Raw genomic sequence first — 15,430 nt, forward strand, 5'->3', positions numbered from 1 at the left:
ACTGTGTCCCATCGCTTGTGCACCGCGATATCCACAGTCTCGAGAATTGTCTTAATTCCCGTCTTCACTGTCATGTTCATGTTCTTTTGTACGTTTATTGCTTTGGCCATTTTCGACGCCGTCTCTTGTATGATCCACAGCAGTTCCGTCTCGTCTCGTGTGTCGTTTGTTATTGTGGATGTTCGTCCTGTCGTCGGTTCTTGGCTATCAGCGACAGAGACGTGGCTTACCTCGCTGCCGCCGCTTGACACACTGTCCATCCTCTGTCGTCTTGGTAATTTCAGTAGGTTCGTGTCGTTTTTTCATGTCGTCCTTCTCATCCCCGTGCACAAAGTGCGGCCCTCAAAATCCGTGCCGCTGCCCGTGGCCACTGAGGTTTTCACCCAATCGGAACCCGGTGTGGATTCCTCCTGAGAAGGAGTTACCACTTGAGGTACGAGGGTGATCCAATAAGTACTTAACCTCACCGCCCAATGGCGCCACTCTCGCAAAAGAAATATTCTATCACGTAGTACAATCTTCTCGATGGTTACTGTCAAGATTTCAGCCGGATCGGAGTTGTAGTTTACTTTTGAGAGCGTGTGAAAGCAAGTGTGTTCGTTGATTTTTGAAAAATGGAAAAAGAGCAGTATCGGTCGGTGATTCGATTCTTGTTTTTGGAAGGGAAATCGCGCAGCCAAATCAAAAAGCGCTTGGATGCTGTGTATGGTGACTCTTCTCCTTTGATGACGACCGTCAAAAATTGGTGTAACGAGTTTTAACGTGGTCGCACGTCGATTTTTGAAGAGCCACGTCCAGGTGCTCCGAAAACGGCTACCAGGTAGGATAGGCGGTTGTAATCACGACGCTCTCAGGAAGATCGATTATAATCAGCGTAGCAAAAACATAAATGATGCACATAGTGCACCATATGGCCAGCCGCGAGGCTGCCCAGGTCACTTTGTGCAAAAATCTTTTGTCAAAGCGGCGGACAGTAATTGTCTTCCTCAACAGAAAACGGAGACTTCTCAAACAAACAATTCGTTATTTTGGGAGAGAACGTCGTAAACTTCTCTTTTCTGTACGGACATATGCAAATGCAAATGCTGAAGTACAAAATGCGTCACCGATTGCCCTCGACAAGCAACCAATGCTAGTCGACCCAAAGTGAATGCAATGTATATTTGAACGAAGACTTGCAATCACAAGTGCGGATGTGTGTACCTTCACGTGGTGGGGCTGAAAACGCTGTCTCTGTAAAGAAACAGTAGGCAAAACACACAACGCTTATCCTTATTTAAGCATCGAACATCGGAATTAAGCTCCGAAGTTCCATGTTTTTAAACGCGAATTAGAATACCCGATTTAGCCTAATGTTGGAAATTGATTCGAATGAGTGGCATGACTGGCACGAATATTGAAAACTGTCTGGGGAGTCGCCTTGTCGGCTAGGCGAGACCCCACCCCTGACCCAAGTCAGAAAATATCAATCGAAAGAGCAGAGATCAATATCAGCGAGTCATAAAAGCCTTCCATAGAAAGCGAAATCCAAGACTTGGACGAAAATCGGGATACAACTTTCCTTTCGAATAACGGATACCCACCAGCGTGAACGGGTATGACCGAAACGCAATGGAGAGACGCGCCATGGCACGTCGAAACGATGGACCTGTGAGTCGTGGGAGCAATCCCTTAATACAGGTACACAGGGTGGGATGTTTTGAACGAGAGCTCAAGAGGGGAGGCTTAGCTGGTTGATCGTCTTAGGAATTTTCTCTGGCCGTCTTAGCTTAGTCTCTCTTCTGACATCCCAATTTGGGTTGGCCTCTGCGGGGTAGTGGTACCAGCTCAAGCAAATCTCGTAAGATTTGTATGCCGCGCGCTTCCGACGCGGTAGACGTTGGGGCAACTAGAGTCCCGTCGCGCCCAAACCGAGGGTCAAGCCTTTAGTTCCGCTCTCCTTGAGCGTCGAACAGTGAAAAGATCGGTACTCCTTTCGAGGAGTTCGCCGCCTTATATCAAAAAGGCTCCGACTCGCTGTGTGCGTCAGGGATCTCGTAGCAAACTTGACTTCCGGATCTCCAAAGTGTTTGAAAGCGAAGGAGTGAAAGACCGTGGTCTATGCCAACCTATTGGCACCCAGAGAGAGGGGTGGTTTATTAGCGTAATGTTTGATTACGCTATGCTACCCTTAAAACGGAAAAGTGTGAACCAGTGAGGTGTTACCACTCACTGGACCAGCCCGACATTGTTATTATTATTATTATTATTATTATTATTATTATTATTTATTATTATTATTATTAACCGCTCCGTTGCCCCAGTAGGACAGGAGAGGGGGTTGACCGCACCCACACATAATAACTTTCTTGAACCTAGAATTTCCCGCTCTTTCCGAATCCATGATAAAAAATGGGGGTTATTATTAAAAAAATCACTTGGTTATTTGGTTATTGGGGTTGGTTTATTGGGTTATTTAAGTTTTTGGGTTATTAAAATTAATCTTACCTTGCCCGATCATCCCTATGCTTAGATGAAGAAAATAATAAATTTGATCCCAACATGACGTTACGCAGGAGGGGGGGGGGGGTTAACCGCACCTCACACATAATACCTTATCTAAACGTAGAATGCCTCGCTCTTTCCGAATTTGGGATCAAAATTATAGATTCCTATTCAAAAAATGACTTTGACTTTCAAATTACCTTGAAAGTAAATCTCATGGTCAAATCCGATTTCTGGGAAAGGTATTCCTCATTGTCCATAACAACTTTTGTCCGAACAACTTTTTTGTAGAATGCCAACCGTAGAACAGTTCGGGGTGGTTCCTTTAAAATGGGTCTCCTTGTATAAAAGACTTCCTCAAAAAATTATAAATAATTATTATTAACATTAATAGTAATTAACATGGATGGGTTAGGCCAGGGAACCTAATGGTTAAACCAGGGACCCCCACAAATATTGTTAATAATAATTATTAACAATAATAATAATTATTATTAACATGAAAGGGTTAAGCCAGGAGACCAAAGGGTTATGGGCCCCCCTCAGAGTGAGCTGAAACATACTAATTGCTATACTACTTTTATCATTTGCGCAAAACTCGATGTTGTTTATAGCTACTGCTTAAAATTCATACATCACGACAACTATTTCTATCTATGAAATGAGTCAACTCTTCAACGTAATATGTATAATTAGACGGAGTAATAAAAAGTTGTATGCTTACTAACTATGAATTATGGATTCTTGAATATCGTGTATGTTAATGCACTTTATATTTTTTATTACAGGTTTTTTTACAAATACTAAAAAAATTTCAGCCACCTCAATATTTTTCGAATCCATGCCATACAAAGTAAGACCAGACACGGGACTTATTGACTATGATAAATTAGCTGAAGATGCAAAGTTATTCAAGCCGAAAATTATCATAGCTGGAGTATCGTGCTATAGCAGATGTCTTGATTATAAAAGATTTAGAGAAATAGCCGATGAAAACAACGCTTATTTATTTAGTGATATGGCTCACGTATCTGGTTTAGTAGCAGCTGGACTAATTCCTAGTCCTTTTGAGTATAGTGATGTAGTTTCGACAACGACTCATAAAACTTTGAGGTAAACATATTAATTTACTTACAAAATTTATCGTAGCTCGTTATAAAAATCTTTATTATTTTTTAACATGTATTAAACACTCAAGCTTTAGTTAATATATATACGAGCATAATTTATCACGCTCGCTATCACTCGCTTGGCAACTTGGTTCTACCGTTAAACAAATGTTCATTCATGTAGAATTGATTAACGTTAAATGATTAACTAAATTATATATATATATATATTCTTATTTATTATTAGGACTTAATTTTAGATAGCAATAATTAAAATAGATCATTCTCATTCTTAAGCGATTATTAAACTTCATTTTTGTTATAAAGCAATTCTCTGGACAAATATCGAAGATATGTTTTGTCATGGTAGGCAGGTACGACGTAACATTAACAAACGAATCCGTCGGTACGTATATGGCTAGGAGAAAGGGGAAGGAGCCATGTAAAAATAAATATCAGATATTTAATTTTATTGACTATATTGTTTAAATGGTGTGACGCTGTAAAGGTAACGAGGAAATAATTGCAGAGATTTGCGGCCTCGTTCAGCTGTCGACATCCAAAGCGGTGGCGTGTGCGCGTACATACGCCGCTCACTGTGGTATTATATTAAAACATCAAAAAATTATATTCAAAATGAAATATCTCAACTTAGAATTGACCGATTTTGATAAAATCGATTTCAATGTAAAGCTAATTACTTATAGAATACAGGAAAACCTACAACGAGTGTCGAAATAGATTTCCTATCCTTCAAAAAGTTCGTGGAAATGCAAATTTTTTTGAGGCTGTAGATCTTTAGAGTAAAAATTAAAAATAATTGTTTTTAATAAGAAAATATAAGTTTAAAGATAATTTACTGAATAAATAGAAGTTGAAATTCATCAAATGTCAGGTAATAACAAATTTTTGGTGGTAAAATTGTATTTAAGTATGAAAATTCTGTTTGGTCGATAGTTGAAAAGAATTTAATAAGCCACACAAAGGAAATCACAGTATTGAACTTTTAATTATACTTCTGGGCGTTTAAAGTACTTAAAAATTCTATAAAAATATATGATGCCAAGATTCCAAGTGATAAATCATTTGTTGAAATAATGTTTTCAACAAAAATTGTGTGAAGGTATTCTATAAGTAATTAGCTTTACATTGAAATCGATTATATCAAATTCGGTCAATTCTAAGTTGAGATATTTCATTTTGAATATAATTTTTTGATGTTTTAATATAATACCACAGTGTGCGCCGGGGCGGTCAAGAATGAGGGAGGTGGAATCAGAATCAAGAGTCATGTCAATTTTCAGATGCAGTTTTTATTTGTACATGCGTTGGTGTGTTAGGCGCCAGCTACCGTCCTCGCGTTAGGAGAACAGGTAACGCTGGAAAAGGTTGCCTGACTGGAGTACGCTTGCACGCGCAAGGACGGGAGGGGTAGGAGAGCGAGCTATAAGCTGTTGTTGCTGCTGCCGTTGTCACTGCTGCTGCTGCTGCTATTTCTTATCAGACATCCTATAGTTACCCTACTGGCTCATCCTTGGCCCGCGTCGGCTACCTGATTGTCACGTGAGGATGAGAGATGCGAAAGAACTATGGAACGAACGGCGATAAGGTTAACAGAAAATGTAGTGAGGGGGGGGGGGCGGGGCTCGGCTAGCTGGTCAGTGGGTGCGTCGGTGAGCGAGCTTCTGCTCAGAAGCGGGTAGTCGGAATGGCTCCTTCAAGGTCATCTTGTTAGCAGGTAATCTTACAGCTATTCGGAAGTGCTGAACACAGTGGCGCACAATTGCGATATCGATGTACTAATGCACGCTATCCTGCCCCTCTTACATGGCAATCCGATCGCGAAAACTACGAGGGAGAGGTGAATTGTAGGTTACACAAAGAAGAAAACGCTGATTATCAAGGAAAGTCTATTTATTCAATAAAGTCAAAATCTTACTAAGCTCTCTGTCCAAAGTCAAGCTGTTATTTTCATCTAAATATTGCTATGCTCTTTGTTACTTGTCGGCCCAAGGTCAAGCTATGCTATATTCCTACTTGTTGCTATGCTCCCATGCTAAGCTATGCGTCAAAGTCAAGCTCCGCGATATTCTTATCTATTGCTATTGTCCTGATCTATTAGTCTGCTCAATGTCAATTTACTCTATTCCTATGATTACTATTCCGTTATTTATTAGACGACGTGAGGTTAACCTAAGTATCCACGGCGATGCAATTTCCATTTGCAGCACACGAGTCGTTTCCTATTAAGCGCACCGCCACGCGATCACAGCCGGCACTTGCAATAAATACAGATCAGGTCGGTTGGTCGTCAGAAAACACTTGGAAACAAAACCGACAACTATTCATGCAAGGTAGGTCATCCGTGGGTCGATCGAAACGAGTCGCGGGTCCGCAAGGCTTAAGCTATTTCGCGTACTTCCGTTCGCGATTCAAATGTAAGGTGTACTCACAGCTGCCGTAAAGTTGTTGGTCCGCAGGGCTATCGTTCTTTGTCTCTCTCTCTCTCTCTCTCTCTCTCTCTCTCTCTCTCTCTCTCTCTCTCTCTCTCTCTCTCTCTCTCTCTCTCTCTCTCTTGTTCTCAATTATGGCACTTAACAAAAACACTTTAACAACTCACTCTCTCTTTGAATGCTTCCGTCCACGGCTCCGATCTCCAGGGGAATAGGCAGCGACTAGCGCGGCGTCATATCGAATCCCTTCAATTTCCTCTCCTCTTTTCTTGCGGATTTTTATCCTATTGGTCACGGGTATCGTCAACCCGATCATTATTGCCGTCTATTTCGTTACTTCATCCCGCGTAATTTTTCTACTGGTCAGTTAAATATCGTCGGTTTTATCCTATTCGTTATTATACCCCTATCTCTGTTATCATTAGCTAATCGAGAGTGCACACGCCGATCGGTCTAGCGTTGCCCGCATCGTTATCGTTTATCCTTTGCTCCCTCATGCTCATTAGCCAAGCAAATAAATAAATTTGTATATGGGCAAAAAAAAAAGAAATTTTTTATGTTTTTCAAGCATTTTTCAAGCATAAAAAACTTGATTCTAGTACAAACAATATTATCTTCATATTACTATTACCTTTAAAATGGCGTCAAGTTTTTATTCTACGACTCTTTTTCGCTGAGATATAAAACTTTAAATTTTGGCAAATTTCGCCTCAGGGTGGGCAAAAGTACGTCCCGGGCACTGTAATTATTACTTTTAAAATACAAGCAGTAACTATATAAAGTTATATATATTTTCTTTTCTATTTTTCTTTCGCTGAATATAAACATGAAATCAAATTTTGTGATTCAGTTGTTACATTACGGGAAAACTGCAGTCAACAAAGCTATAAAAAATAGATTGTATAGTGACATTTACATTTATAAGAATATAGTTCAGATACAATTTCTGTGATATTTATTTTCTAAAGCGCATGTTTCTCTCTTAATCATCCAACGATAGTTGACCATCTATTAACATCTCATAGTTCTTGAAAATAATGTTCAAACTCTTTCAACTTCTAATGAATCTTTTCTCCTTATTGTAAACTGAAATATCTATTATTTTCTGGAAATTTATCAACATACGAATTAAAAAATAAAGTTTCAAGTTCATAAGACATGTCAATTTTTTAAAGTTACTAATACTTTTGCTACCATATTCTTGTAATTCTGGTCTTTTTTAGTACCCAAAAATTTTGTTTACACGTTTTTGAAACTTAACAATGCTGCTTTTTTATTATTATTTATTACTCGAATTGTTGATTTTTTAACAAAGATTGATTGTCAGATTCATTGAAGATGTCTGCGCTCAATTTTGCATGTCTTATTGTTTGATCAAACCAAGCTTGATATGCAATGGTGGTGTCAAAAATATAGAAGGATCGACGATTGATTCGTCTATGATATTCTGCTTGTGATGTTTGTATCACTTATAAATATGTAATGCGGTACATTACAAGGCCTTTCCTGAGTGCTGTATTATTTGCAACACCTCAGAAAGGCCATCCCCGTCCCTTGCCGCCCCGTGACCGGTTGCATAAATTAAAGATAAGCGCGCCCTATTCAGAACTATTACTCTTTTTTATGTCCGAACAACCACGCCGGAGATATGGATGAAACAAACTTGTCAAACGCGATCCGACGGACGCTCAAAGAGCAGACAGAAAAAAAAGGAGCGCACCACAGAAAAAGAGAGCGCACGCACACACTCACTCACATACACTCCCGACCACGTGTTGCCGGCCGGCAAAAGAAAAATGCAAAACTTGACTGGGAAATGCAACGGAAATGCATGTTGATGACACATGCAGATCCGTTACACTCCCAGACACCAACACTAAAACTCACGAGGCACTGACACTCCTGGGGCGAGCAGAAAATCGCCGATGAAGTGGCAGCCGGTAATCAGCTGTGTCGGGCTGCCGAACACCATCGGCGACATCCTGAGCGCCACACACACGAATACCAGCAACCACACACACAAACACCCGGGAGAACATTACAGGACCGACACGGGAGCGCCCCAGGAGGCGCTCCAACAACCGGCACAAGGACACGAGGCGTCCGCGCTAGAAACTGAGCGGCCATCTTGAAGCGCCGATATAGACTGAGAGCGAGCGAGCGAGACAGACTGAGACAGAGCGAGCGAGACAGAGCGAGCGAAATAGACGAAACAAGAGCGAGCGAGACTGACGATATAAAATAATAGATAGAATAATATGCAAATGCGAAGATGAGGGCGCTACAAATGAAACGGCGTATATTATATACGTATCTCTGACAATAAAATTAAAATTATAATTGGAAAATAATGAGCGTGGAACAAATATCGAATTGTAAAATTCGCACGCGGCCGACCTCCCTATTATGATAGCGAGCGACAACTACCCCCTTTAGGTTTAAATAATAAATTAACTGACCGAATTTGAACCTCTGACAAAATTCGCTAGTGACGTCACGACCAATGAGCAAATTAGAATAAAATTTGATTTCCGTCCGGATAGACAAATAGATAAAAGTAGGGGTAGATCTTTTCCAACAACTAACGATAGCTACCTTAGTGGGGGGTGAGAGAGGGTAAATAACGACGAAAGTAGGAGAGTTAAGGAGGGCGCTGTATCCTTCTAATTTACATACGGACCAATAATAAAATATTCGGAGGGCGCTACCGATATCCGAATTAGCATACCGACCAATAATAACATTTCTTCTCGGAAAGAAGAGAAGAAAAGCGATCTTTGACCGCGAGAAGCCGATTCTCGTCCATTTTGCCACTGGATATCTGGATAGAAGGAGCCTCTATCAGCTAATCTCGCTGTCGAATTATTAGCGCTAGACGCCGTTCAGATTCTTTTTGCCAATTTTGTTTGCCAATACCGCAAGGAAAAGTTGTAAGTAGGCAAAGTGCTATTCACTTTTATTTTATCGCGGAGTACGGGAATAAATCGTTCAGTGCCGTAGGTCGTCGCGACGCGTGGATCCGTCGACGCCGGTGCCTATCGGATCGTGCTGACCTGTCCGTCATTCCGTAGATATAAAGTGAGTGTTCGGTTTTACGAAAGAAAATTGCGATTTAGGATTCGCGCTGACCTTTCGTTAACTATTTATTGAGTGTTAGAGGTTACGAATAAAAATTGCAATTTAGGATTCGCGCTGACCTTTCGTTAATTATTTATTACGAACGTAGGTTTAACCGAATAAAATTTGTCTTGATTAGTTATTTGTGTTGACCTTCCCGCCATTTCGCAAACCGAATGTGAGCGTTAGGATTAACCCATGAGAATTGAGATCTAGGATATTCGCGCTGACCTTTCGCTAATTATTTATTGTGAACATAGGTTTAATCGAATAAAATTGTCGTGCCTATATAGTTGTTGATCTTCCCGCTATTCCACGAATTGAACGTGAACGTTAAGATCAACCAAGGAAAATTGTGATTTAGGATTCGCGCTGACTTTTCCGCCATTTCCTAGATTTAAAGAGAGTATTAGGTTTATACGAATTCGAAGCAGTAGTTGAGTTATTCGCGCTGACCTTTTTGTTAATAGTTCGTTACGAAGGTAGATTTAGCCGAATAAAAATACCGTGCTTATTCGATTTTGTGCTGATCTTTCCGCCATTTCGTAAGTCGAGTGGGAGCGGTAAGATCAGACAAAGGAAATTCGCGACTGAGTTATTTGCGCTGACCCTCTCTCTTTGTTAATCGAAGACCGACCGGAAAATTATTAACGTTCCGATTAAATTGTATCCTTACGGATTTATGGTTATTCAGATTTTCTTTTACCGACCCTATTCACTCCGACCTCTTACTGTAAATTATTAATATATCAATAAAGTGATTAATTATCTATGTATATATAATTTACTTTGATATCCCACCTCGACTGTATGCTAGTGATTTTCAGCCGCGAGCGGTCATAATCGGGTATCACTGATTCGCTGTATTTTCGGGTCACACGATAGGTAACATATGCGCGATTTCGAACGTATTCACGACCTGAATCAAGGAGCCATCACCTGAGCTGCCGGCATACCCTAATTAAGGAGGAAAAATAGCAACGAGAGTTGGACACCAAGGCCTGAAGTAAGGATACAACGCGTATCCCCCGTTTGCCCACTCTGCGCAGTCGCCGTTAGGCAGACCGGGATACGCGACAACCCTACTGGCCTTACCCCCGACGATCGCCGTAATCAGCCGACGGTCTGGCGCCCTAAATATTCGGGATAGAGCCAAACAGGCCTTGTGGCGGAAGAAACTCGGAGCGCGGTCAAAACCCCCGAAATTCCCCGCCACAAATAAAATAATTCGAACTCTCGTAATCTAGCTAATAAGTAAGAATTTGTTTCCAATGATTTTACTCTAATTGTCAAGAAAACAGATAAATAAATCAAATGTAATAAATAAGTAAATCAAATATACATAAGTAAGTGCAATATTTCGAGGAAAGTCAGACAATGCCCTAGTTTCTTATGGTGCGAATTGTCCCATAAGCAGAGCTAAAGTCTTTCTTTGATAGGATATAATTCGGCCCAAGTTTCTTATAGCGCGAGATGTTCTATAAGTCGAGCTCAAATTATAAGGAAAGGATAATCTTGCTTAGTTAATCACAATGAGAGAAAGAACTTAGGTATTAATCCAAGTTTATTCAGACTCATGCGCTCACCTTGCAAGGCTAGAAGTGAATGCTAGCCTGTGCAAAGGTGGGCCTATTTATACACAGATTTTCCCGCTTATTTTTGCAGGAGAGATTTCATCGAAAATTCGAGAGACAATTGCGAATTTTGAGAAATGAGTTTTCTTAATTTACAAGTAAATAACCATTAATATTAAGTTTTTAACACATGTAAACTTTACAGAATTTGTTATTTGTTGATTTTATACAATATACAATTATCGCCAATAGTGTCGTCAAAAGTTATTAACTAATAAAGTTAATTAACGTGATATTACAATATTTATAATAGAAAATTATTAAATTTTTATATAACTTCATAGTTGATTAATTTTGGAAGTATTCTCTAAAAATAAATATTTAAATTAGTTAATAACATTTGAATTATGACTAATTTTTTATATTTGTAACGGTTTTTTCTAATCTTATAATGCAATTATTAGATTAATTATCTAAGATTTCTAAATTATAAAGCTATCATTATCAAGTATAAACTTAATATTTTCGTTCTATAAATAGCTCATTGTTTAAATAAATTATTAATTGTTTATTTACTAATAACAGTTATTATTTAGCTGTTATTAATGAAACCAATTCTTACTCATGTTCTATGTTTGTTCACTTTGCATATGAATTATTTATATTTTTCTAATATTTCATATGTTAATAAATAAATCAACTTTGCATATTGATATTCATTATTATTTCATAATTGAATGAGATTTTTGTTATAATATTATTAATCTACATGCTAAAATCTATATAATCGATACTTTGTTATATTAAAATTATTTATAATTAACATATTTTTCTTAATATCATAAATCATTATATCTATGTCTATTAGTTTGTGACGTCACGCTGTTTATTTTGATTCGACTCTTATTTGTATACAGTCTCGTAAACAGTGAGGTAGCACCGCTTGATGTATTGTTTTGAATAAACAGATAGATACGTTAGACTAGTTGCAGTCATTCAGTGATTTAATAAATAGCTCATATATAGGACCGTTACATAGCCCCCTCTTGAGACTGAATGATCTATGAGAAAGAAGTCTCATGATTCAGTTCTCTATGAGCTTTTTATTATTGTTTTCTTTTAAAATTTATATTGAGGGAAGAGGATAAAGTTCTTTACATCGGATAACCATCCAAGTTGATTTTATCCCTCCTTGTCTCAAAATTATTAGCACATTTTCTCCAATATTTACATATATTGTAAATTTGTTTGGAGTGAAGATAAATCTTCTAGTAGCTAAAATTGATATGGATTTACAGGTAATGTCTGTTTTGTATAATACTTCATGTGTTGACGTAAATCGTAACGATTTATTGTTACAGCTTCTTTTTTACGAAGTTTGTATATATAAAAATTTTCCTGTAACATCTTTGTAATTTTTCTTTTTCCAATATGATCATAAACTTCATGTATTTCTTGGATCAATTTTTGAATAATTATTTCTGGCAATAATAATTTGTTGTTAATTTTATCTTTTTTATATACTAAATTTTTATAAACTATGTATCTATGATTAAAATTTTCCTTATTCCTTAAGTTTTGTATAAAACCATCATTTTGTTGTAATAACTCCATATTCTTGAAATATTTCATTAAATCTCGTGTAGGTTCTTTCATCAACATAGCAATCTGAATTTCATCTGTTGCAACGATTACCGAAATCGTAGACTCGCGCGAGGTTAACGAGCGGCTGAGCGAGGGGAGCCGCATTCGGTCCGCGCGAGAGAGAGAGCGCGTAAGGGGCAATGACCGGGAGGGGAGGATCCGACAGGTAGTATGACTGTGCTACTCAGTCCGTCAGCATCGCGCTAACCTCCATCCTCCCCAGTTTTGTGTTTTGCCATTGACATTGTGACTGGAGTGCGTGGGTGGGTGAGCAGCAATAGCAGTAGCAGCAACTGCGGTAGCAGCAACAGCAGCAGCATCAACAGCAGCAACATCAGTGGCAACAGCAACAATAGCAGCGACAGCAATAGAAGCGGTGCAACAAGCAGCGGATTAGCCGATTAACAGCGTGTTCGTCGGATACGGTTGGCCACCGTATCCTCATCGTTCTCGCGGTAGGTGCACCTTCTTCCCTCGTTTAATTATTGTCGCAGTTTGCGTGCGAATCCGCGCAGCGAGCGCGAAGGATTTGTTTGTCGCGTGCGAGCAGGTAGTTCGCGGGAATCGCGGTTTTCTCTCTCTCTCGCAATTTGCGTGTGTTGTCATTCACGCGTGCGTGCGTAAGTCTCTCGGCCAATTTCCCCGTGTAAGTCAATTGCATTAATAAAGTGCATATTTATCGTTTCTATCGAATCAAAGAGTCGTTATTGTGTCTTTCCTTTGTCCGGAGGTCGCGCCCGTGTTTATTTTCAGTGTTTACGTCGATTCGAATTCGCCGGTTACGTAGCACGGACCGTACGAGTACAGGTAGACGCGAATCGACACCTTGGGTTCCGACGGCGGCCGCTCGAGCGCTACTAGCAAGGGGCGACAGCGCCGCCAAGCGGTGAGTTGGGGGGACCCAACTCGGAACGATGAAGAGACTCTGCGCAGGCGCACTCCGAGGCAAGGTAGGTTACTGTGCCTTGTGCACAGAGATAATAGGGCGTCGTTTAGTCGCAATTAAAGGTACGTCTGCAGGATTATAGACTAAACGGCAGCCTGTTACACTGTATAGTTATTACTGCAGTCTGTGATATTTCTAGATAGAAAATCGGCGGCTTTATTCTTATTTCATGGTAGATACTCATACGTAATGTTGTAGTCTTGAAGAAACAAGCACCACCTCACTAATCTCGCATTTGTAAATTTACAAGTTGTTAAGAATTTCAACGCTTCGTGATCAGTACGAATAATTATTTCTTTCGCACCTCTTAGATACGTTTCTAATTTCAAACATGACCAAGCTACAGCTAATAGTTCTTTTTCAGTGGTAAAGTAATTTAATTCTGCTCCTTTTAGAGTTCTAGATATTAATGTTATAACTTCTTTATCACCTTCATTATTTAATTGTGACAAAGCAGCGGCTATAGTATGATAACTGGCATCAGTAGTTAATATGTAAGGTTTATTCGGATCAGGAAATTTTAAAGTAATTGTATCAATAAATATTTTTTTCACGTTATTAAAAGCTGTTTCATGCTCAGGTAACCATTGATAGCCTTTACTTTGTTGCAATAAATTCATTAAAGGTCTACATATTTCAGCATAATTTTTTGCAAATTTTGTATAGAAATTAACAAATCCAAGAAAGCTTTGCAAGCTTTTCAAATTTTTTGGAGCTTTATAATTTTGAATTATTTCTAATTTGCTTTTTTGAGCTTTTATACCTTGTGGAGTTATAATATGTCCTAAAAATTCAATTTCTTCTTGAACTAATTTAGACTTTGAAAATTTCAATGTCTAATTATCTCTTCGACAACATGTAAATAACGTTCGTAAATGATAAATATGTTCATTGAAGGTTTTAGAAATACATAGTATATCATCCACAAATGGTATAATGAATTGTTTTAAATCGCCAATTGACAAATTTAAAGCTCTTACTAAAGCTGCTGTACTAGTACATGTACCGAAAGGAACTACATTAAATTCGTAGGTATTGCCCTCGATAATAAATGCTGTATATTTTTTACTTTCTTCATCGAGAGGAATTTGCCAAAAACTACTTGTCAAGTCAAAACTAGAAATAAACTTTACTCCAAAACAATGTTGAAAAATATCATCCATATGTAGTAGGGCTTCATAATCTTTAATTAATTTTTTATTTAATTTTCGAGCATCTAAACAAAAACGCACTGATCCGTCTTTTTTATTGCTTATAACAATTGGATTAATATAATTACTAATTGATCGACGAATAACGCCATCTCTTAGCATTTCTTTGATTGCAATTCGAACATTTTCTCGATAATTTAACGGTATAGGATACTGTTTTGAAAAATATGGCTCTTTATCTTTTAAAATTAATTTATGAGTATATACTTTCAATAAACCTAATTTTTTACTAAATACATCTCTAAACTCGTACACAAGCGAAGCTATCTCATTTTTTGAGAATCGGTAAGGTTAGAGCTTTCATCAACTTTCTCATCAATTTCCCCTCGAGTTAGATTTTCAGAATCATCATTTGTGATGCCTGCATCTATTTCATTACGAGTTAGATCAATGAGTGATGGTATGTCATCCCCAAAATCCGAGACAGTATCATACTGAATAGTCAAGCTTTGATATGTACTTTCATCTATAAATGCATCGTTATATTTCATGTTTTCCAAAGTATTATTAATTTCAAAATAAATTTGCACTTTATATGTGTCAAGTTTGAGCTTTATATTTTTCATAGTATCATAACCGATAATACAATCTTTTATTAATCTAGGAATAATTATGAAGATAATATCAATGTACTGACTACCCCATTTTACATTCAAATAAATTTGCTTTTTCAATCTCACTGATTTTTGGCCTGTAGCTACCTTAATAACGTGTCCACTAATCTGAAGAGTTGGTTTATCTTTAAAATTACTTACTTTCTATATTGTGTTCCGAATGAAGGGACAGTTTTTTTAGACTTAGGGAGCTACTAGTTTAGAAAATTTCTAAATTCTGTTCTGCCTCTGAGAGTACGTACAATTTTACTCATTTAATTCAATATCTGATACTCTGA

At 38.2% G+C, this 15,430-nt stretch overlaps 1 protein-coding gene across 3 annotated transcripts in view; it reads left to right on the top strand.

The window, feature by feature from the left end:
* Positions 1-15,430, top strand: part of LOC131664175 (serine hydroxymethyltransferase) — a 160,797-nt gene that overhangs the window by 91,730 nt on the left and 53,637 nt on the right. For all 3 annotated transcript variants that reach the window (XM_058935078.1, XM_058935069.1, XM_058935064.1), the window contains exon 4: positions 3,273-3,597. In XM_058935078.1, the coding sequence (XP_058791061.1) occupies positions 3,273-3,597 (325 nt within the window). The remainder of the gene's footprint in view (positions 1-3,272; positions 3,598-15,430) is intronic.

The sequence above is a fragment of the Phymastichus coffea genome, unplaced genomic scaffold (assembly GCF_024137745.1).
Source record: "Phymastichus coffea isolate CEN01 unplaced genomic scaffold, Cenicafe_Pcof_1.1 PCOF00003, whole genome shotgun sequence".
Lineage (NCBI taxonomy): Eukaryota > Metazoa > Arthropoda > Insecta > Hymenoptera > Eulophidae > Phymastichus > Phymastichus coffea.